General features: G+C 52.1%; 2 protein-coding genes across 2 annotated transcripts in view; one reads left to right on the top strand and one right to left on the bottom strand.

Moving 5' to 3' along the window:
- The window catches only part of LONP1 (lon peptidase 1, mitochondrial), a 19,511-nt gene extending 4,778 nt beyond the window's left edge, over positions 1–14,733 (bottom strand). The window contains 15 exon segments of the mRNA XM_004689316.2: positions 1,306–1,422; positions 1,499–1,621; positions 1,926–2,013; positions 4,047–4,225; positions 5,056–5,194; positions 5,397–5,617; positions 6,493–6,576; positions 6,983–7,112; positions 7,609–7,670; positions 9,863–10,094; positions 11,708–11,827; positions 12,449–12,537; positions 14,288–14,557; positions 14,559–14,624; positions 14,626–14,733. Coding sequence (XP_004689373.1) covers positions 1,306–1,422; positions 1,499–1,621; positions 1,926–2,013; positions 4,047–4,225; positions 5,056–5,194; positions 5,397–5,617; positions 6,493–6,576; positions 6,983–7,112; positions 7,609–7,670; positions 9,863–10,094; positions 11,708–11,827; positions 12,449–12,537; positions 14,288–14,557; positions 14,559–14,624; positions 14,626–14,733 — 2,028 coding nt within the window.
- Positions 14,734–15,294: 561 nt separating this feature from the next.
- The window catches only part of CATSPERD (catsper channel auxiliary subunit delta), a 37,581-nt gene continuing 30,613 nt past the window's right edge, over positions 15,295–22,262 (top strand). Inside the window, exons 1-5 of the mRNA XM_004688868.1 lie at positions 15,295–15,368; positions 17,244–17,298; positions 19,074–19,150; positions 21,324–21,396; positions 22,087–22,201. Of these exons, the coding sequence (XP_004688925.1) occupies positions 15,295–15,368; positions 17,244–17,298; positions 19,074–19,150; positions 21,324–21,396; positions 22,087–22,201 (394 nt within the window). The remainder of the gene's footprint in view (positions 15,369–17,243; positions 17,299–19,073; positions 19,151–21,323; positions 21,397–22,086; positions 22,202–22,262) is intronic.

Raw genomic sequence — 22,262 nt, 5'->3', positions numbered from 1 at the left:
AAAAAAAAAATGTGCAAAATGATGTAAAAATAGACTTTGTAATAAATAAAATAAAAAAAACAATTAGCAACAACAAATGTTGGTGAGTATGTGGAGAAAAAGGAACTCTCCAACACTGCTGGTGGGAATGCAAGCTGATACAACCACTATGGAAAGCTCTTTGAAGGTCTATCACACTGCTAAAAATGGAGCTTCCATATGAACCAGAAATCCCACTCCCACATACCTACCCAAAGTATACATAAACATCTATCCAAAAAGACATCTGTACCCCTACGTTTATTGCTGCTCTATTTACAATAGTGAAGACATGGAATCAACCCAAAAAAAAAAAAACATAACCACAAGGAGACACTAGGTCATGGGTGTTTCCTATCAGCACCCAAGATAGTACCTGACAATCCTGGGCCCTGAATGCCAAGGAGTGACTAAACCCAGTGATAACAAGATGCCTTTTCTAACTCATTCTGTGACCTGTGGTGCTGGGATATAATAAATGCCAGGAAGCCCTAGTTCCTGGCAGAGCTTCTAGAACCCTAGTTTTGAGTAGTGGGTGCACGGCACATCTGTTGGTCAGAAGTCCCTTCCCACTGCTCCTGACTGCCAGGAGTGACTTGGGGCATGGGGGAGGGGAGCAGGACAGGGGACAAGATCACCTATGGCAGGTGGCTTAATCCATCACGCCCACACGAGGGCCCCTCCATAAAACCCTGGACAGCAGGCTCAGAACACATGGAAATGCTGAATGGAGGTGCCCCGAGGGCACAAAAGCACCTCACCCTGACCCACCCAGCTCTTACCCTGCACCTCGTCCGTCTGTTCCTGACTGGCTTCCTAACCTTCCAGAGTTCTGTGAGTTGCACTAACAAATTATCAAGCCCAAGGAAGGGGTCATGGGAACCCCAATTTATAGCCAATTGGTCAGAAGAAGGGATCTGCAACCAGTATCTAAAGTGGGGGCAATCCTATGGGGTCGATCGCTGCACCTACTTCCACGCAGCACCAAACCTAGCTGAGCTGTAGGGCACACCTGGAGAACGGGTTGGTGGGGACAAAACCCCACTAGGTGGCACTGGGAGCAGGATGCTCCGTGAACGGTGAGCCGGAGCCTAACACCCCTGCACAGGCTGACACGGACAGTCTGTCTCTACCTTGCCTGGCTCCCCTTCTGGAATGGGAGTTCTGAATGCAGGGTCACAGTGGACTGTACCCCCAGCTCTTGTTAAGTGCCCAACACTCAGCATGAGGAGTGCCCCCTACTCCCCAGGCCTGGGCTAGCCGGGACGGTGGGGGGCCTAACCTCACCTCTGCAATGGCAAGCTTCTCCTGAGCCACGTAGCCCGACACGTTAATCATCTCCATCCGGTCCCTCAGTGGCTCTGGGATGGTCTCGGTGACGTTGGCTGTGCAAATGAACAGCACCTGCAGGAGGCAGTGGTGAGATGCTGGAGGACAAGCCATCCTGCCCGCTCACTGCTGGGGACGGTAGGGCAAGGACCTTGGACAAGTCCACAGGCACATCCAGATAGTGGTCCAGGAAGTTGGCATTCTGCTCAGGGTCCAGCAGCTCAAGCAATGCAGACGAGGGGTCTCCCTGGTAGCCCCGGCCGATCTTGTCGACCTGAAGGGGTCGACAGATGTCAGTGTTAATCTCATCCTGTTGCCTGTGCCACCCCAGCCCCCACCAGCCCCCCAACTCAGCAAGGGGACCCAGCAGCCAAGACCCTGCAGGAGTCAGGTATGGGTCCTCTGGGGAAGGAGGGGGTCAGCAAATGACTGAGGACCACCTCAAGACAGCCTGGTCAGGGCTGCCAGGAGTTCTGGAATGGGAAGGCTCGAAGGACCAGGTCTGACTTGGGGAAGTGGGTCACACTGCTGCTCCAACTGACCCCAGCCCTGGCCCAAACCCCCAGCCTGGCACACACCTCATCTATCAGGATCAGAGGGTTTTCCGTCTTGGTCTTCTTCAGGCACTGGATGATCTTTCCTGGCATAGCACCCACGTACGTCCGCCTGTGGGAAAGGGCACAGTGGGCCTTGTTGCCAGGGTCTGGCCTTGCCCTCACCCACAGGCTGAGCCTGCCCAGAGCTCCAGGAACTTGGTGCACAGGTGCTCTCCGGGATGCTCAGAAGAGGCAACAGAAATGCACACAAGGCCACAGTGGAGGCCAAACCCAGCCTGCAGAGCCATCAGTCACTCCAACTGCTGTGCCTGAGTGCTGAGGGGACAGACTCCCTGCCAGGTCTCTCTCAGACCTGGCCATCCCCTGCTCCCACTGGCAGCTGCTCCCCAGATGCTGAAACCCAGCCTTCATCACCTGGCCCACAGAACGGGAGGGGCTCGGGTAGCCAGGCAGCAGAGATGCCCCTGCCTCGGGGTCCTCATTAAGGGACAGCAAGCACAGTCGTCATGGTCACTGAGCGTAGGCTACCAAATTCTTTCTGGAATGTTCCCCAAGAACCTTGCTCTGCACTGGTTGGGCTATGGGAATTCGCAAAGAACAAAGGAGATACAAATCTGTGTACTTGTAACTAAGTATCCAGCAAGACCATAAACCAGGCCAGGGAGACAATTATTTATGCTAAAAAGAAAAGCAGGACGGGAGGTCCAAAATGCCAAGGGGGTGGACAGAAGCTTAAGGGGTTGTTTTAGAGGTCCTGAGCAAAACAGTCGAAGGGGTGGCAGTGGGTATGTAGGGGGAGATCATTTCGGACAGAACAGTCTGTGCAAAGGTGCTGGGGCGGGACCACGTCTGGTGAGCTGAAAGAATAGCAAGGAAGACTTGTGGCTGGGCTGGGCAAGGAGGGTCCCTGGAGGGGTGTGGGCAAAAGAGAACTGGCTGGTGTCAATACCACAGAGTCAGCTCCCTATCGTCCATGTTTTGGGATCTGGGACCAGTATCTGGGGCCTGCCTTATTTGTCCCATCTCCTGGATTTTCACTCCCAACATCAGGCTGCCTGCGCTTATGTACCCCTGGGAATAGTCCTTGCCCACAGTTCCTAGGCGTCCTGAAACCAGAGGTATAGGGGTCTTTGCCTCCCTTCATCCGCCCCTGAACCTTCATCCTGCTACTCTTCCAGCTCAAACCTCAGCCCTGAGTTAAAACCGGCAAGAACGCCCTCTGCCCTCCTGGTAGACAGCCCCTCTCGTCACCCTCAGAGCTTGACCCTCCAGTCTGGGGGCCGCCCAACAAACCCACATTCAACACCAGCCTCAGCCCCGGCGGGGCTCACTGCCTGCTCCCCCTTCCCCCCACTTCAGGTCCCTACTCCTAACTCCCGGAGTTCACGCCAGCACAGTGGTGGGGAGGCCACACCACCCCAGGTGTAGTCACACTGCCAACTAGGCACCCTCTGCAGGGGTCCCCACCAGGAAGGCCCAAGAGCCCGAGGTGGCCAGCACTGTCCCTGCTTTTGGGAAAGTGAGAAATATAAACTAAAGAGCGACTTGATGCTTCCCACTACAGGATGGAAGTTAAGTGGCAAAGAGAGAAGAGATGTGCTGTCTGCTACACGGTATCCCTGGGCTGTTTTTCAAAGAACCACCCCTGAAAGGCAAGCATCATGAACCCCAAAGCAAGGCCCTGCAGAAGGTGCCATGCACAGGCCAGGGGCCTTTCAGAGGATTTCGCCAGTGCACAGGTCTGATGATGGAGGAAGGGCCCAGCCCAGTGCTAGGACCTCACTGTGTGGTACCTGTTCTCCCTGGGGAAACCATCTGGTCCCCAACTCTACACCCCAGTCTCAGAACTCTGGCTGGAGAAATGTGGGAGCTGAGTGAGGGTGCGGCAGGGGTGGCACACAAAAGTAGAGCCACTTAGGGGCCTCCAGCAACCTGGCTAAGAGGCCAAGATTTCAAATCTGCACCGAGTGCCTGGACTGAGCCAGGCCTGAAGTTCATGCAACGCTTGGACTTTCTGGCAACTTTACTCAAGTCAGAGCATGCCAAGAAGGCACTGCAATCAGTCTGACAAGCATAAGACGGGCAGTGCCACAGAAGGAAGCCCAAGGGAAGGGCAGGAGCCAGGAGAGGAGGTTGGCCTACCTATGCCCCTTGATCTCCGCCACGTCAGTCATGCCCCCTACGCTGAAGCGGAAGTACTCGCGGTTCAGGGCGCGGGCAATGGAGCGGGCGATGCTGGTCTTGCCCACACCAGGGGGGCCGTAGAAGCAGAGGATCTTGCCCTGGGTGGAGCCTCGGAGCTGGCTGACAGCAATGAACTCCTGCAAGCAGAGGTCACTGCCATGAGCGCTCGTACCCCCTCTGCAGCGCACGAGGCTCTGCCTGAAGGCGCTGGTGTGGCCTGCTTGCCTTCACACTGCGAGAAGGGTCAGGGCCCATTCCAGAAGGGCTGAGCTGACTGAACCCGGCACCGGTCACCAGGAGGCCAGCCTGTGACTCCAAGAGGACAAGTAGGAGCGGAGACCATGGTGACTGGGTGACCAGGGTCAGGCCCATCAACAACTTCCCTGTCCTCCTACATCCTGGGCGTCACGACAAGTCCTCTCCCGGGTCCAGCCGTAGCTTACCCACCCTCAGTCACACACGCCTGGGTCCCTGTCTTACCCGTCTCAAGGATGACTTGATTCACCCGGATTCTGCACGCCAAGGAGCAGGCATCTGGCCCAGGTGCATGGGCTACCTATGGCGCCTCAGAGCCACAGCTATGCCGCACCCTCCACTGGGGCCTCCACCCCTGACCCCAGGCCCTGCTCACCCCACCAGTCTTTCCTCACCTGAGCCCCTCCCACACTGTGAGATCTGCAAGTTGACCAGGAGTCGCTCTGGGTGTTTTCTACGACGCAGGGAAGAGGAGTTCTGGGCCAACAGTCTGCAGTGTCAGCCCGGAGGCAGCAACCACTCAGAAATCGAGACCGCAGCAAACCCTGCTTCTCAGTGCCCACCTGGGTGCACTGACATGCACCAGTGATAAGGGACTGCGGTGCCTAGGAGGACCTGGATGGCTTGAACCTCATGGTCCACATATGCCGGCAGGGGGCCTCACCAGCGCAGGGACGCCCCTGGTCTGTTGGGGAGAGCGCCGGGGGCTCACCAGGATGCGCTTCTTGACGTCCTCCATGCCATAGTGGTCCTCCTCCAGGACCGCCTGGGCGCGCGTCAGGTCCAGGTTCTCATCGCTGTACTTGCCCCACGGGATGGACGTCAGCCAGTCCAGGTAGTTGCGGGTGACACTGCCACAGGACAGAGGAAGCAGTAAGGGGTCCTGAAGTGCTGCCCACTGCTGGGAAGGGACATCCACATCCGCGCTGCCCGCCCACTGCACCCACCCATCCCCTAAACTCTGCCTGGTGCCCCTGGGCTGCCAGCAGGGCTAGCAAAGCCCCAGATCAGGGCCAGTGACCCACCCCACCCCACCCCACCATGGGTGCTCACTTGAACTCTGACGAGTGGTTGTCCAGCAGGCCCAGCTTGCTCAGCTCTTCATCCACCACGTCCATGACGTGCTTGGGGACCACCAGCTCCTTCAGCCGCTCTCGGAACTTCTCCTCAATGGCGTCCTTGTCCTCCTTCTCCAGGCCCAGTTCCTTCTTGATGATCTTCAGCTGCTCTTGCAGCAGGTACTTGCGGTGAGTCTGCTTGATCTTCTCTTCCACCTACAGTCCAAGCAGCTGTGATGAAAGTGTCCCGCCAAGTGTCCCAGAAGGTGAACCAGAGCCACAGACTCACGTGGGCGCCTGCTCCGACAGGACCCAGGAGAGTGCCCCAGCACCACCTTCCACCTCTACCCCAAAGTCTCCCCAGCCCGGGCTCTCTGGGGCCTGCAAAAGAAATTACACCAACGCTGAATTCCAGGGAAGGAAGCTTGTGCTGCAAGCTGCCAGGAGGCAGGAGCTGCTGTACTGGTGCCCAGTCCTGTAGGCTGCCCTCTGGCCTAAGCAGCAACCACAGGCTTTGTGGACCACAGCTCAGAGTCCTCAAACACATACAGCTCAGACCGAACCCCAGTCAGTGCGCGACGTGACTGTACAAGGAGGGGAGCCGGGCCGGGCCAGCCTGTCCCCACGCTTCTCTGTTACGGGCCAGGCTCCCTGTGAGCGGACAGAGAGCAGGTGTGGGCCGTGGCCAGGGAGAACGGTGGGAGCCCAGGCACCTGCCTGCAGAGGCCACTGCTGTGCTTGCTGACCACGCGTTGTAGTTTTTCAATTAGCAACATGATGTAAAATTTCTCTAAGTGAAAAAAACCGTGTCACATCTGGCCAGCTAAGCAACTGACAGTGCGGTTCTTCCATGGATTTGCCAACTGTGGGCAGGTGGTGCTCACCTGGCTGAATGTGAGGGTAGAGCTTTAACCCGCCCCAGGCTGGTTCCCAATTTGTTCCATTTTCCACAGGCTCCACAGGCAGAGCAATTCTCCATGCCCAGGGTGAGGTCCCAGGCTTCACGCTGGCTCAGCCACTGGGACACCAGTGCAGCGCGCCTCCCCCACCACTCACCTGTGCACCCCTCTCCTGACGGGCACCCCACTCACCTCCCGCCCCAGGCGCTGCTGCAGCTTGCTCAGCTCAAACTCCTTCTTGAGGAGGGACAGGGCCTTATACAGACGCTTGGGAATCTGCCAAGGAAGGGAAGACGTGAGAGGACTGCGAAGTGGTGGGGGGATGGGGCACAGCACCCAGAGCGCTGCTGCGGGAAAGAGCGCGAGCTCGGGCTGGTGACCAGGCCATGCCTCGCCAACAGCCGCCCTGGGAACCTCCCACAGACACTGCAAGTGCATGAGCCAAGTGGACAGGAAAACCTCACTGAGGTCTTGTTTGAAATGACAAGACTAGCAGCAACCCAAACCTGCTCCCCAATAAATGAGGGGCATGGCCTGGGGGAATCCCAGACAGCTGCCAAGAAGAACAAGCGAGATCATCGCAAAGCAGAGCCGAGCACAAGCAGCTGGGCCCGAGGCGCCCAGCATGCAGCACAGGACCCACGGTCGATGGCTGGCTGGCGGGGCGCGGGCACTGACTCACGTTGGTCTCTTCAAGCACGTCCTGCAGCTCGTGGGACTCGGCGCCAGTGAGCGCAGCACCCATGTCACTCAGGTAGATGGGGTTGTCCACCACCCTCTGGCCGGCCTGCATCATCTGCAGCACAGACTCCCTGAGAGGGTCAAAGGGACACTGCTGGGTGCAGGAGCCATCACAGCAGCCAGGGAGTCACTCCTGTCTGGACAGCAGCCCAGGGGGTGGGGTTGGGGGGGCAGCTTTAGTCTCCCTTCCTCTGCAGCACTGGGCCTCTCTGGAGCTGCCCAAGGCAGAATCAAGAGGCTAACGGCCGGCACCCTCCAGCAGATGCTCGGTGTTTCCTGGCGCGCATCCCTTCCTCTGCCAGAGCTAAGGACAAAAAGGCTTCCGGCCCAAACTACGCTCTGTCAGCAGGAGGGAGGCAAGTAAGAACCTGCACTCTCCGCCACGCGGCCACCCTGCTACAAGGCAAGCAGGTTCCACCCAGACAGCACACCAACCTCTGGCCCCAGCCTCCACAAGGCTGTCTCTCAGGACACGCGGAGAAAGCCGCCCCAACGCGGCTGTGGAGCCAGGGAGACCACAGCCCGGTCTGGGGCCAGGCAGCCATCCAGTGCAGGCGGGAGGCCTACCTGTAGAGCGGGTTCAAGGCAATGATGTCCCGTATGGTCTTCACAATCTCCGCAGTCAGGGCCTAGCAGGGAGTCAGGGTCGCAGGGCTCAGTAGGGGCTGGGCCGGGGCGCCCCTCCCACCGGGACCTGGCCAAGGGCGAGCTCAGAGGCCCAGAGCCTGCACTACCAGCCACCGGGAGCGAGGGCCAAGTGTGACACCTACAGCCCACCCTCTCCTCGGGTGCTTCTGAACCTGAGTCCGGACCAAGTGGTCTCGGGGAAGTTAAGTGGGGGTACACTTCATTCCTTCACTTTGAGCCCTAGCCTTACAACTGCCGCTCCCCCTCTCTAGCTCGGTGGGTGTTTCCCACTTGACTCTCCTCCCTGCCACAGTGGAGTCAGCCATCTCACTGGTTCCAGAGGGCAGCAGCTCCTGGTGCAGCGCCCTAATGAGGCACAGCCAAGCTCAGGTTTTCCAACGTAATCACCTGATCTCCAGTGGCCGAGTTTGTCTTGAATTGCTTAAGTTGACCTTTGTGGATGGAACAAGAACAGGCAATAGGGGTGCATGCACCACCCACACGCATGAGGAACAGCATGTGGTCTCCCCCAGGGCATACAGAACCGGGGTACAGGCCAGAGGTGCAGGGGGAGGGGGAGTCAGAGGATTCACCAGACAGAGTGGGGAGCAGAAAAGGCAGAAAACTGAAACCCACTGCTGAGGGGAGCAGGAGGTGGGCCAGAAGAGGTGTGCTGCACCCTGTGGGTCACTCCCTGGCCGGGGACTGAACTCATCCTGCAGTGGCTGACGATAGCTTCAAAGTGCTACATTTTAACCCACTGCGCCACCAGGAAGCGCCCCCAGTTTGGTTTTTAAAAATTTTATTTTTTGTGGCCCTCCCTGGTGGCGCAGTGGGTAAAGCACAGCACTGAGAATCTAAAGCCACTTCCACATGAGTTCGATTCCCACCAGTCCCGGAGGTGACCACATGGCGCGGCAGGCCTCTCCTGGCCCGCCCGCTGCTCCCCTCAGCAGTGTACTTCGTCGATCTGCCTGTTCTGTTCCCCGCTCTGTCTCTGGTGAAGCCTCTCCCCATTCCTGCACTTCTGGCCTGTACCCCAGTTGTGTATGCACAAATAAATAAATCTTTAAAAAAAAAAAAATTTTATTTTTTGCATAGAAGAACTGGGGAACGGGCCAGAGATGCATGGGGTGAGAAGATTCACCAGAGACAGAGTGGGGAGCAGAACAGATGGATGGACTGAAATACACTGCTGAGGGGAGCAGCGGGGAGACAGGAGGGGTCTGCTGCTCCTTGGCCAGGATCAAACTCAGGCTGCAGTGGTGACAGCACTGAGCTCGAGGCCAGGGGCCCAGTCTCTTACTGCAGCATCTAGGTGCCCAACCACCTGCCTTCCCCCGCTACAGGACCACAGGTAATGCTAACAATCTGCGGCCCAATCCAGCAGTCATTAGCCATGGACAGCTCCCTGTCAGCTACAATTAAATAAAACTAGATCTCCATTCCTCAGTTGTACCACATGTTCAATAATCACAGGGAGCTAGCTGGTAATGCAGAATTACAGAACGTTTCCACCACCAGAGAAAGTTCTGGACGGTACTGCTGTCAAAGGCCTGTGTGGTCCTGGGGATGCAGCCACAGCCCTCACAGTCTGGGGACACCACGAATTGACCCCAGCACCTTCACACCAGGCTCAGGACCTGCCCCAAGCCCCAGCTGTGTGCAGATCAGCTGCAGGACACTGAGGCTGCACTCAGGAAGCCAACAGCCCAGGGTGTGTGACGGGAAGGCCTTTGGTTAGCTTTGTCTTCCTCTGTTCCTACCCACAGGAGGTGGCTTACCCTGTCTACCTCCTGAGAAGGGCTGGAATTTTCCACTACAACCTGGCGGCTGGCTCACCATGCTGTGGAGAAGGCAGACCAGCCTCAGTTTTGGGATCAAAGTGACTAGAGAGCTGTTTCTCCCCAGGGATATGGGAATGGACATTGCTTCTCCTGTCCAGCCCTGGCTTGAGGGGAAGGAGTCAGCAAGAATAAGGCTGGACCGGGGTTCAAATCCTGCCTCCTTCACTCACAGCTAAGAGCGCTAGCAAATCCCCTTTACATTTCCACTGCCACCTTCTCCCATGTGCTCTTGGGAGGAAAAACGTGCACGCCATGCAGTCCATGAGGCCATGGACACGCGACGGGCTGTGGCAGGGCGCCCTGTGCAAACACAGACGTGGCACCGAGGGACGACCATGCTGGCTTACTTTCACTTCCTCCGTGACCTGGAAGTCCTCATGGACAACATTCTCAACTTCGACCATGAGCACCTCGCCAGGGGAGCCCGAGGCGGGCTCCATGACCACGTCCATCTGGCGCCTGGAATTCGAGTCCTCCTCCGCATCCTTCTTGCCTCGCTTGGGCTTCCTGCGGGGCTTCTGCTTATTTTCAGCATCAGACTCCTCCGGCTCCACCTCCAGTTGTCTGTTGATATGAATCCTAGGACAGAAGGGAGGCAGAGATGATACCTGAGGCTGGAAGGTGCCTACCCCAAGGGAGGCTCCCCGTGCTGATCACTATGGGTCCCCCCAGCCTCAGTGCTGCAATTACCCCAGCAGGTAGTCTATGGGGCTCCAGAACAGGAGGCCAAGCTGCTACCAGTGGCCACCCCTGACTTCAGTTAGTCCCATTCTGTTTCCCATCCCAAGATCCCACTGTCCTTTGTGAATGTCAAGCATACGGGATAAGCCAGCACTAAGTAGCACTGGGGCCCATCCAGAGCCGTCTCTGGGCCTCTGCCTGCCCCTCCTTCAGCCTCAAGCTCACCATAGTTGCCTTCCACCACCATTCAGCTCTGGCTTCAAAAGGTACCGTCTCCAAGAAGCCCTCCCTGGTCAGCCTCCACATACACACCTCCCCCTTCAGAATTCAGCATGTGACGTATTTTACAGGCCCATGTCATCTCATTTGTGGGGTGGATTCCCTAAGATGAGCCCTTTCCTGATTCCCTATTCACACCAAAGTGCCCAGCAGACACCAGGCCGGGGCAAACACGCTCAATGGAGACACGCTATAACCTCTGACTCGCCTACGATGCACAGGGATAACTAGTATCAGTATCTTCTTCAGAGGGTCGGGGCCAAAGCTACCTGGGAGGTGAACTCAGTGCCCAGCTGCCAGACACCAGAAAGTTAGGGGTTCGGTAACACCAAGTCAGCAACACCAAGTCAGCCTGGTCCTGAGACAGCAGGACGCATCCAGTAAGGCGCCCTGAAGGCGGCGGAGCGCTCACTCGCTGCCACTTTATTTTCAGCTGCGCCTTATCATTCCCTCTGGCCACTGAAGCCTTCCGGGAGACAGGAGAGTAGCCTATTCCCTAGAACTCTGACGTGAGCAAAGGAAGATAGGCGTGGGGCTGAGTCCCACGGAAACAGCACCAGGATCGTGCAGAATGGCCGAATGTGCCGTGGCTGCGCCGCCCAGCTCACACACATACAAAAGGATGGAAGACTAAACGGAACGCCCGTCACGCGGGCTAGGTCTTGGATGGGGCTTTTCAGAGCATTTACTGACAGCCCGAGTCCCTGGAACGTTTCCCACATTTGACTTCGGATCCTCCTGAGGCCCGAGCTCCTTGAAACATGCCACGGAGAGCTTCCGCCAGCTGAGCTCGGAGCCTTTCCTAGTGACTGCAGTGCGGTCTCGCGCAGCCTCTAGCTTAAGAACAGCAGGACTCAGACACTACGCCGTGCGTCCGGGCAGGAGAGCCACAAGCCACGGGGCAGGGAGTGCAGAGGGGCCTGCCGGCACCCCTGCTGGCACGAGCGGACATGGCCCCTGGAGGAAACAGCCCACCGGGAACGGCCGACAACACCCAGAGACACAATTTGAGCTCGCGTGCTACTGCGATGCTTTCTGGCCGACCACCCACACCACATTAAGGGGACTCTGCGAAGGGGGACCCAGAAATAACACGCCCCAGCCCTCATCTTCAGCCTGGCTTCGTCATCGTGATAAGGACCCAGGGCTGATGGAAGAGGACCGTTCCGTGCTAGAACAGGAGGCGCCCCGGGCCACTCTTCCTGCCCTGTCCTGTGAGGTCAGCCATGCACCTTCTGTGTCCCATAACGATCATGCGCAGCTTGTCCCCAAGGTCCTGCATCTCGTGGATCTGGACAAACGTCCCAGTATGGTAGACTTCATCCAGGCTCTCCACCACGTCGGACTCATTGCTGGGGGAGAGGGACACAAAGAGTCATCAGAACAGGGGCTCGGTTCTCAGGGGGCTGTCTCACACTAAGGGAGGGGGGAGAAGAAACGCCCTCACTGGCCTTGAAAACCAGCAGCGGCTGCAAGGTTCTCACAGCAGCTCCGGGGGTGAGGGCGGCCAGCAGTGGTGACAGCAAGACGGTGCCGCCAGCCCAGTCAGCCGGGTGGGGGTGGGATGCAGACAGGATCCCGGTTCCAGTCCACACTCCCGTTACCTAGTCTGCTTAAAATGTATCTTAACTGGGAAGTGGAACTGCCTCCTACCACCAAGGTGGACGTAGCAGAGCCGTGATATCTGTCCACCTACTCTGGGTTCAGTGGGTTCCCAGGGGTGTTACCACTAAGGGCCCTGGAGGTGAAGACCCGCCCACATTCGGAGAGCACGAGGCCGGGCACTGCCAGCTGAGTCCTCAGCCCAGACTAAACAGCTGTGCTTGGCTCCTGGCCTTGTCCCCTTGCTTGGTTTCAAGTCAAGCTTGAAAGCTACTATTTGAACTTGAAGCAAGCTGCTCTGAAACAGGATTTATAGTGAGCCACACTCCTAGGCAGTTTCAACAAAGGAGTGAAGGAAAAATTGCACTTACTTGTCATCTCTCTTTAGAAAGACGCCGGCATATGGCTGGGCAAGACGGACTTTCCTTCTTAGCAGCTCAACCAACTTCTTATTTTTAACCTAGCATGACAATGACCCCAAAGTGAAATGCAGGGTAGGTTTTCTAGCTGACATTTTGACAGCAGCTCTGTTTTCTGTGATTCTCTGGGGATGATCTTATCTGATCCAAGAAACTAACTGAACATGGTCCTGGAACCTCTGAACCTTAAAAAAAGAAACAAGACGGCTGTGTGAAGCACGGAGTAGGGGAGTGTGGACTAGCAGCACGCCGGGAGGCTCTTCCCCTCACCTAAAGAACACTCCAAGGGGACAAGTGGCAAGAACCAAGAAATTGATTTGGCCTCCAACTTCAAGAGCTGTTCAGTGGTGATATTTGTTGGAAAATCTAAACCATGCTGATTTACCCAAAATTGGAAGTAACTTCCTCCAGTTTTCATTAGAAGTATTTCCCAATCACATCTCTATTACTCATCAATCACCAAGTGCCCCAGAGTCATAGTCTATTCTTGATGGCAGGTAGGAGATTCATGGTATTTTCTAGGAAACACTGCTGGGAGCAGGTCACGCTGTACAGATGTCTCAAGGGCCAAGTGATTTCTTTCCAGGTCAGATCGCCCATAGAGCTCCCATACAGCTCTAAGAAATGAGGCCCTATTATTATGTCCTCTGAGCCATGAGAGTAACCACTACTTAGCGCCAAGGAAGGGCGCTGGCTGAGACAAATGACAGTGTGGGGGAGAGGTGGAAAGGGGCTCCTACCATTGCCCCCACCGACTGGCTGATGTCCCTCTATATCGCCTTTTCCCTTTCCAAGGGATTACTGAGATTTATTTAGCAGAGACTGGAGTGTGTATGTGGTGGGGGAGGGAGGGGAGATGAAAAGGAGGCTGACTCACTCCATGACCTTGCTGTAACAGTAAACAGATAACCTTTCTCCTTCTTTCCACTTGGGAGAACTAAAAAAAGTGGGGAAATGGAAGGCATCTGAGTCCTTCCTACACTAAAATCTTAAGTTCCTGCATTCTTGTTGCTTTCACTCTATTACATCACCCTCAATCCACCCCTCCCCCTTCTTTATGGATCTTAGTCTGACATCATCTCTCTTGTTAAACCTCTTTTCATCGGAACCTAAATTCCTTAGAGTTTGCATTTGACCTGTTGGCTGCTGTATTTAGTATCTGCTACAGGCAGGAGGCCAAAAATACTATGCCACTGAATAAAGAACATCCTTCTTCCAACTTCCTAGGTTTTCCCCCTGCTATTATTTGTTGTACAACACAGAATTCACTTACTAATCTTGTTTATCACCTTTCATAATTTGCTATAGAGTGTAAGTTCCGAATACAAGGATTTTTGTCGTTCTTAATTCATCTGTGTCCCTAACGTCTAGAACTATACTTAGCACAAAATGGCGATCTAGAAATGTTTTAGTAAGGAATGCCACCTGATCCCAAAAGGGCTTGTAACTGTAAGGCATATATCTCCTTGATTGGGGCGGGGGGTGGGGGGGCAAGGCAGGGGGAAAGCAGGGCCCACTCCAGTCCTGGCCCTCAGTGCCGGTTTCTATGACTAGGACTCTAATTAGGCAGTCAGGTGCTTGTTGGGCGGAACCCCCTTTAAGGACCCTTAACGAGGGAGGAGTTTATATCCAGTTCATCAAACTAGTAGTGAGCACGCAACGATTAGAACGCCAGCATTTCACAAGCTTCATGTCTGAAGAGTGCGACGCACGAAATGCTAGGTGATCCCTCCGTTCAACCCGCTGCTTGCAGAGATGGGGAAACAGAGGCCAAGGCGGGGCTCTCATTACCTCGATAATCTTGATAAAGCGCGGGAACACTGGGTTGCGAGTAACGGCGATGAGCGGCAGGTGCGGGAACACGTCCGGGATCGTCATGGGCGTCAGCGCCGTTATGACCGGGCCTTCTCCACCGCCCGAGCTGCCCGCCGCGCCCGTGGTCCCGTCCTCCGCGCCGCCCTCGGGTGCATCCTCGCCGCTTGAGAATGAGCCGCCACTCCCGCCGCGGCTGTTCGCATCCCAAAGCTCCCGCCACTGGCCCGCGGATGCGGGGCTTCGGCCCCAGAGCGCCCAGGGAGGCGAGGCTTCGCAAGCCCGCCGGCCTCTGGGGAACCACGCTCCGGCCGCAGTCGGGACCCTGCCCCCAGCGGCGGCCAGCAGCGGCCGCCGCAGGGCCCAACACCGCGCAGCTCCCCACAGCCGCACACAGCCTGTGCCCGCCGCCATGGCCCGGCCATCCTGGCGGCGCGCGGGACTTGCGTCATTTCCGCCGGCCGCGCTGGGGCGCACGTGACGCCGCGCGCGTGCCTCGGCGTCCGTGATCCGCTACGGGGAACAGAGGGTGGAGGCCGGGAAGGGTGGGCGGGGCCTGCGCTCCTTCCTTGCGTCCACCCCTCTGGCTCTCCCCTTCACGTGGAGGACTGAGGCCAAGTGCCCGATCCCTAGAAAGAGAAGCGCTGTGGCTGCAAGCGCGGCTTTGGGAACATATGACCAGCCTCGGCCATGCGCTTAGATGTCTGGGCGCGTGGTGGAAAGAGCTTATTTAGAGTGTGGGGCACGTCACGGCGGGCGGGCTTTGTATTCCCGAGCGACGCTAGGCGCATGCTCAACACGTAGACGCCCCAGGCCCGGCTCGGGGGTGTGTGGAGGTGGGCGTACGCGGGGAAGACGACGCAAGCTCCGACTCCCGGGCGCTCGCGCCCCTGTGCGCATGCGTAGCTCTCTGGCCCGCCGCGTCGTGCCCGGAGACCCCCCGCGGCGGTTGAGGGGGCTGTCGTGGCGGCGGGACCTCTAGCGAGATGCTGGCGTGGTTGCTGTTGGCGGCGGCGACTTTGCGGCTCTGCCCACTGGCCAGATCTCAGTCGTTGTGCCGGTGGGGCCGCCCTTCTGGGGATAGGGTGCTCCTTGGGGTCAAGGGGGCTGGCTTTTCTTGGAAAGACGCGGGACCCCCCAACCTAATTGAGGCTTTTCAGTTTATTTACTCTTTCAGGCGCAGAACTTGGTACTTCTCCAGCCCATCACCGGGTCCTGCAGGGCCACCTGGAGACTTTCGTCCATTCCGCCCCTGCACGTCACCTCGTTGTCACCTCCCTGGCTTGGTCCTCATTTATCGATTATTTAATGTATTATTAATCTATTATTTCTTTACCCAGCAGCCTGAGGGACTGTTTATAAACGAATCTGAGGCACCTCCTTGTGCAGGCTGCATTTCCCCGTACGATCTGACCCGGTTTCTCAGTTGCAGCATGGCTGATATTTGGGGCCCATCATCCTTGGGTGGGCTGTACATTGTAGTGTGTTGAGCAGCATCTCTGTTCTCCCACTGGATGTCAGCCACCGGATGCCACCCACAAGTTCTTCCCCTGGCTTGACAATTAAAATGTGATTTGACAACCAGTAATTTGCCCCTGGCCCTCCCCTGGTTAACAGCTCCCCATCTATTAAACAGGCTAAGCGTGGTCCAGCTTTGGGGGGTGGTAATCTTGGCATTTGCTGTTCCTCTGTCTGGCACACGTTTCTTCCAGATTGCTCCTTAACTGGTTCCTCATTATTCAAATCCCGACTTAAACACATTTCCTTACATAAAGCCTCCCTTGTTCCCATAGATGCTTTTTCTTATGTTACTACATTGTTTTGTTTTTGACTATTTTTGTTGCTGTCACTAGAAGATTAGCTTCATGGGGGTGTAGAGTTTATCTTACTCACTTTTTAGACAGTCCATTTTAAATTTGAAGTAAATAGTAGACTAGTGAATATGCAGGCTGCCTAGGGGACTAGACATGCCAACACCCACTCCCTGGCCTGGAGAAGCACCTATCTCCAGCAATTTGTCACATTTTGCAGGCTTTTTTTTTTTTTTTAAAGATTCATCTATTTATAGAAGAACGGGGGTACATGCCAGAGGTGCTGGGGGTGAGAGGAATCACCAGAGACAGTGGGGAGCAGAAGAGGCAGATCAACTGAAATAGACTGCTGAAGGGAGCAGCAGGCAAGACAGGAGAGGTCTGCTGTGCCATGTGGGTGAGCTCCCTGGCTGGGGACGGAGCCCGTGCTGCAGTAGCTGTGGACAGCTTCATAGTGCTGTGCTTTAACCTGATGCACCACCAGGAAGGACCCCAGGCCTTGTTTTTTGCTGAAATAGTGAATGACTTCTGGTGTATGGCCTCCTTTGATTTTTACACTGTTCTTCACAGCATAGTGGTTCCTTAATCTTATTTTATAGATTTGAAAACGGACGCGTATCGCAATAGGAGTAGGGCACAGCGGCAGTAGGTGTAGCAGTAGCAGTAGCTGGAGTGCAGCAGAATCAAAGACTCCACTGGGTCTTCGCCGTTCTACTGAATCAGAGACTCAGAGCAGGGAGCCAGTGATCTGTGGCTGGTCACGCTATCCAGATAGCTTCTGGATCTACTTCCAAGACTGAGAACCCCTGCTGTAAACTGCTCTTCCAGCCACCAACATCTCTCCCCATCCCCAAAAGAGAAGAATTCTTTGGAGTAGAAGTTCCTAATCTTCCTCACTAGGGTCTGCAAATGAATCTTCGTGAGCACTCAGAATTTTATCTTCATTCTTGTGTAGGCATATGTCTGTTTCTGGGAGGAAAAGGGCCCCAGCTTCATCAGGTTTTCCAGGGGCTATTATAACCCTGAAAGCATAAAAAATAAAGGTAACCTGGAGGCACCCAGGTGTGCATTATGCCAATATTCAATAAAGATTGACCGGTGGCCTCTCTTGTCCCTTCCTCCAGTGTTCACACGGTGAGGACGGGAAAGGTGTTTCATCACGTACAGCAAATTGAAGGGGTATGTGAGTCCATACTTCACATTCATTCCTCCCTTCTATCTAATCACTGAGTCAGAACTGACATTTTCCAGTATTTCTTGGGTGCCAGTGTTGTGTCAGCCTTAGAACAGTCATGCTTATCATTGCCCTTCGAAGTAGGAATGTTTCTTGCCGTTTCACAAGGGAGAAAAGAAAGTTAAGAAAGGTCAAAGATCCTGGACAAACCAAGAGAACTGGGTTTAGAACTCAGACCGCATCTGTCCACTATTCTTTTTGATATATTGTAAAATCTGTTGAACAATACAGGGTTAGGGGTGTTGACTCGCACCCCTCCCCAAGCAGTCAGAAATCTACCTGTAACTTTCAACTATCCAGAAACTTTACTAATAGCTTACTATGATGGGAGGCCTTATAACAACAATTGATTGGTACATATTTTCTATATTGGGCATAGTATTCTTTCAGTAAAGTAATCTAGCAAAAAATAAAGCATTTAAGAAAATTGTAAGAAAAATATATTTACTTGTTGAAAAAGATAGGCAGCTAAGTGTACCCTCACAGTTCAAATCCATGTTGCTAAGGGTCCACTGTACTTTTTTTACATGACATTTTGCAACAAGAAACTTGCTGTACTGCTCCCCCCCCCGAAAATTCACAAATATTTTAAACTATTTTGGCCTCTTTTTTCAAATAACTAATAATCTTAAGTAACTTGTATATGAAATGAGATGTGGTGAATCTTAACTTTTTATTTTGATAACAGCATAGATTCACAACTAGTTGCAAAAACAGTCGAGAGGTGTCCTGCAAACCTTTACCCAGCTTCCTTCAGGGTGACAGCTGACATAACCCAAGTACAGTTGGCCCTTGAGCAACATGCATTTTTTTTTAAAGATTTATTTTTGCATACAGAACTAGGGTAAAGGCCAGAAGTGTAGGAGTGTTGAGAGGATTCCCCAGAGACAGAGTGGGGAGTAGAACAGGCTGACTAATGAAGTCCACTGCTGAGGGAAGCGGTGGGCGGGTCAGGAGAGGTCTGCCGCGCCATGTGGGTCACCTCTGGGGCAGGGATCAAACTCGTGCTGAAGTGGCTTTAGCTTCTTAGTGCTGTGTTTTAACCTGCTGTGCCACCTGGGAGGGCCCACAACATGCATTTTTTTTAATTGTTTATTCATGCATATAAGAACTGGGGTATGGGGCAGAGGTCCAGGGGGTGAGAGGATTCACCAGAGACAGAGTGAGGAGCAAAACAGGCAGATGGGCGGAGCAGTGGGCGGGTCAGGAGAGGTCTGCTGCACCATGTGGGTCACCTCCCTGGCTGGGGCTTGAACTCGTGCTGCAGTGGTTTTGGATACCTTCACAGTGCTGTGCTTGAATTTTCTTATAAACAGATGTGACTTTGTGGTATCAGCTAGTATAGTGCAGAACATTGCAAATGAGTTTTATAACTTTCTTAATAACAGTTTTTCTTTAGCTTAATTGTAAGAATACAATATACAATACATAATAACCTACAAAAATGATTGACTGTTTATGTTGTCAATAAGGCTTCCAGTCAACAGCATCTTATTAGTAGATAAGATTTTGGAGAGTCAAAAGTTACATGTGGTTTTTTTCTGGGGACTCAGTGCTCCTAACCCCTGTATTATAGGGTTAAGTGTGTGACAGGAAAATGACATTGACATGATCCACCCAGCCGATTGAGATTTCATCTTTACATGTTCTGTGTTGCAAAACAGAAAGTTGTTTTTCTTGGGTGTTGATTATTATTAAGATCTTGTCACTATGTCTCTAGGACCAGCTGTATTATTCTTCTACGACACCACGCTTGATTAAACATCCTTGTCAGAAAAGTGTAGCCCTGTATTTAGGGTAAGTGAACATTTTATGTATTGTTCAATTCTTTTTTACTAAAATGTTATATTTTCCCCCTTATTTATTCAGTAAACATTAAGGAAGATGTCTCTGTCCTCTGTTGCTAGTCGCTGGTCTGCAGGGAATCCATAGCTGGGTTAGAGTCAGAGGAAGAGAGCAGCAAGTAACTAAAGTAATGACAGTCTAATGTAATGCCACTTGTCCAAGTTCCTTGACATGAGCACTCATGGGGATTGGGTACACTGGGAAGAGAATGTTTCCTAAGGTTCTGCTGGGGGATTGATGCCTTAACTGGGTTTTGAAGGATGAAAAACTCACCACGAGGGAAATGAGAACCAAATATAAATGGCCTTAGGGCATTCAAAGCAGTGGAAACCTCCTGTCCAATATGTACTTGGCATGTCAGGTGCAAGGTTATAAAATCAGATATGTGAGCCTCCCTTGTAGCCAAGGGGTTAAGTCTCAGCATCATCAACCCTATTAATCCCTGGCCAGGGAGGTAACCCACATGGCACCTGACCTCTCCTGGCCTGCCCACTACTCCCCTCAACAGTACATTTCAGTACATCTGTCTGTTCTGCTCCCCGTCTGTCTCTTGTAAATCCTCTTACACAACACACACACACACACATTTGCTCTGCCGGCCTAGATCCAGTTCTTCTATACAAGAAAAAAAAAAAAGATGTAAAGAAGGTAGAGTTACATAGAAAAACACAAAAAAGAAGTAAAGGAGGTAGAGTTACATAGAAAAACACAAAGGATCACAAGAAATTGTTATGAACATCTACATGCAAACAAATTGGATAACCTAGAAGAAACAAATTATTAGAATCAGACAACCTTCCAAGATGAACCAGGACAAAATAGCTTGAAGAGGCCAGTCACAAGCACAGAAATTGAAAGAGTAAATAAAATGTCCCCTAAGAACAAAAGCCCAGGATGAGATGGTTTTACTAGTAAACTACCAAACTTTCAGAAGATCTAATGCCTACTAGCCTCCTTCATGCTTCAATTAGAAACTGAAACAGGAGGAAAATTCCCAGACACATTTTATGAGGTCTACAGTGCCCTGATCAAAAAAGACAACAACAACAAAAACCATCTATCAATAGACACAAAACTCTTAAACAAAATCTTTGCAAATAGAATCTAGCAATATATTAAGAGGATCATGCATCATGATTAAGTGGGATTCATTCCAAAGACACAGGGCTGTTTCAACGTAGGCAAATCAATCAGTGATACTCAACACATTAACAAAGAAAGATAAAAATCATGATCATTTCAATACATGCTAAAAAGCATCACAAATCTTCAAGTAACATCATACTCATGTGAAAAACTGAAAACATCTTCCTTCAGAACAGGATAAAGTTTTGGTAGAGGACACACATGCGGAGGTATGAAACCACATTCCCAACATTATTCAGTAATATAATGGTTGGCCAAGGAATTATGCACAATGCAACATAAAAAAAAAAAATAGGATGGTGCCAGGGCTGGGGGAAAGGGATGGAGAAATAGTGTTTAATAGCACAGAATTTCAGTTTGGGAAGAAGAAAAAAGTTCTGGAGAGGGAGGAGGAGGATGGTTGCATAAACACCTGTGAGTATGCTTAGACAAGGCAATTATGAAAAATTCTCTTAACAATAGTAACTAAAACATTCAAGTACATAGGATTTAAGTCAGGAATTTGTTTTGTTTATAACTATAAAACTCTTCTAAAGGAGAGAAAAGACCTAGCTAAAGAATAGGTAAACCATGTTCATGGACCCTTTCAATTCATAGACATCTCCTACAAGAGGGGACTTGTTTCTCTCTATAGACGTGTTTCTCGTCTGAGCCATTTACTTTAGTGGGATTAGAGCACTGAAGTTCCTCTTGAGCAAGATAAGCTGTCACTTAATATAGACTGGATGTAATTTTATATTTGACATAATCACAGTTTTAACTTAACATTATTTCATGAAGTCAAACACCCACATTTTAGATGTTTATGGAAGAAGGGAGGGAGAGAGGCGAGAGGGAACAGGAGGAAAGGAGACTTAAATGATTTCTTCCTAAAAAGGAATTTTGTTTTGAGTGGGATAGTCTTACAGTACTTGTAATTGTCTCTTTTCTTTCTGCATGTGAACTTGTCCTAATTTAATTCCTTCATTGTGTATTTCAGAAAGAACGTTTTTTTCACAAGAGATGGTTTTATGAGTAGTCTCCTTCCACTTTCCATCCCTGCATCAATGATGGTAGCTATTTTGCTGAATAATCTGAAGGATGCTTGAAAAAAGTAATACTCATGGGGAAGATACAGTGTGGAAGTATCACACTCGTCTGTTTTTGTTAGCTTGCTGTTTATTTTACAACATACTTAAAAACACAGACGAGCAATTTCTGAGCCGAAAGAATGGTTGATTCTATTTGGCCCTCACTGCCAAAGGCTCTCTTTTTTTGTTTTTTTGTTTTTTCAAAAAATAAAAAGGAAGCAGAATGCTGCAAGTACCACCTCCACTGTGCTTTATGAATAGATCACACACTAACTTCAAGCCCTCCTTAACTTGTTCTAAACCGAAATAGAAATCTCTCAGAAAATGTGTGAGAAAAATTCTACCATTGAGCCCTAAAGGAGATTTTGTCATTGATTAAAATATCAATGATTTTTCTTTGAAGTGACACTTCAGTCAGTCATCACTTCAAACTTCAGGTTTTTACCCTCAGAGAAGCTCTCATCAGGGAGAAGGAAATGGAAAGTATTTAGGTATCTAAAAGTACCAAACACCAACTTCAACCTCCTAGTTTTGAGTACAGTTCCCAATGTCTAGGAGCCAAACAACTCTTGCTGACCTAAGTGTTTCTTGGAGGTGTGTCTAAAACTGTCAACTTCTGAGTCAGTGTCTGATAAAATGCGCTTATTGAATTGTTTTTATTACTATTTTTAGGTTGGCAAACCAGAAGTCACATCAGCACATTTTGCTGGTTCAATATTGCTATTAGTCGTGAATCAAAAAGTTTATGTTTATGATTATGAAGAAAACAGCTGGAGTAAATCTTTAGGTATGTGTGTTTTATGTTTTTTTCTTTTCTTTAATTTCAGCCAACGTCAGAGAAAAGGTTA

The sequence above is a fragment of the Condylura cristata genome, unplaced genomic scaffold, assembly GCF_000260355.1.
Source record: "Condylura cristata isolate star-nosed mole 26May11 unplaced genomic scaffold, ConCri1.0 scaffold00025, whole genome shotgun sequence".
NCBI classification, from domain to species: Eukaryota; Metazoa; Chordata; class Mammalia; order Eulipotyphla; family Talpidae; genus Condylura; species Condylura cristata.
This window is presented reverse-complemented; position numbering and strand designations above follow the sequence as displayed.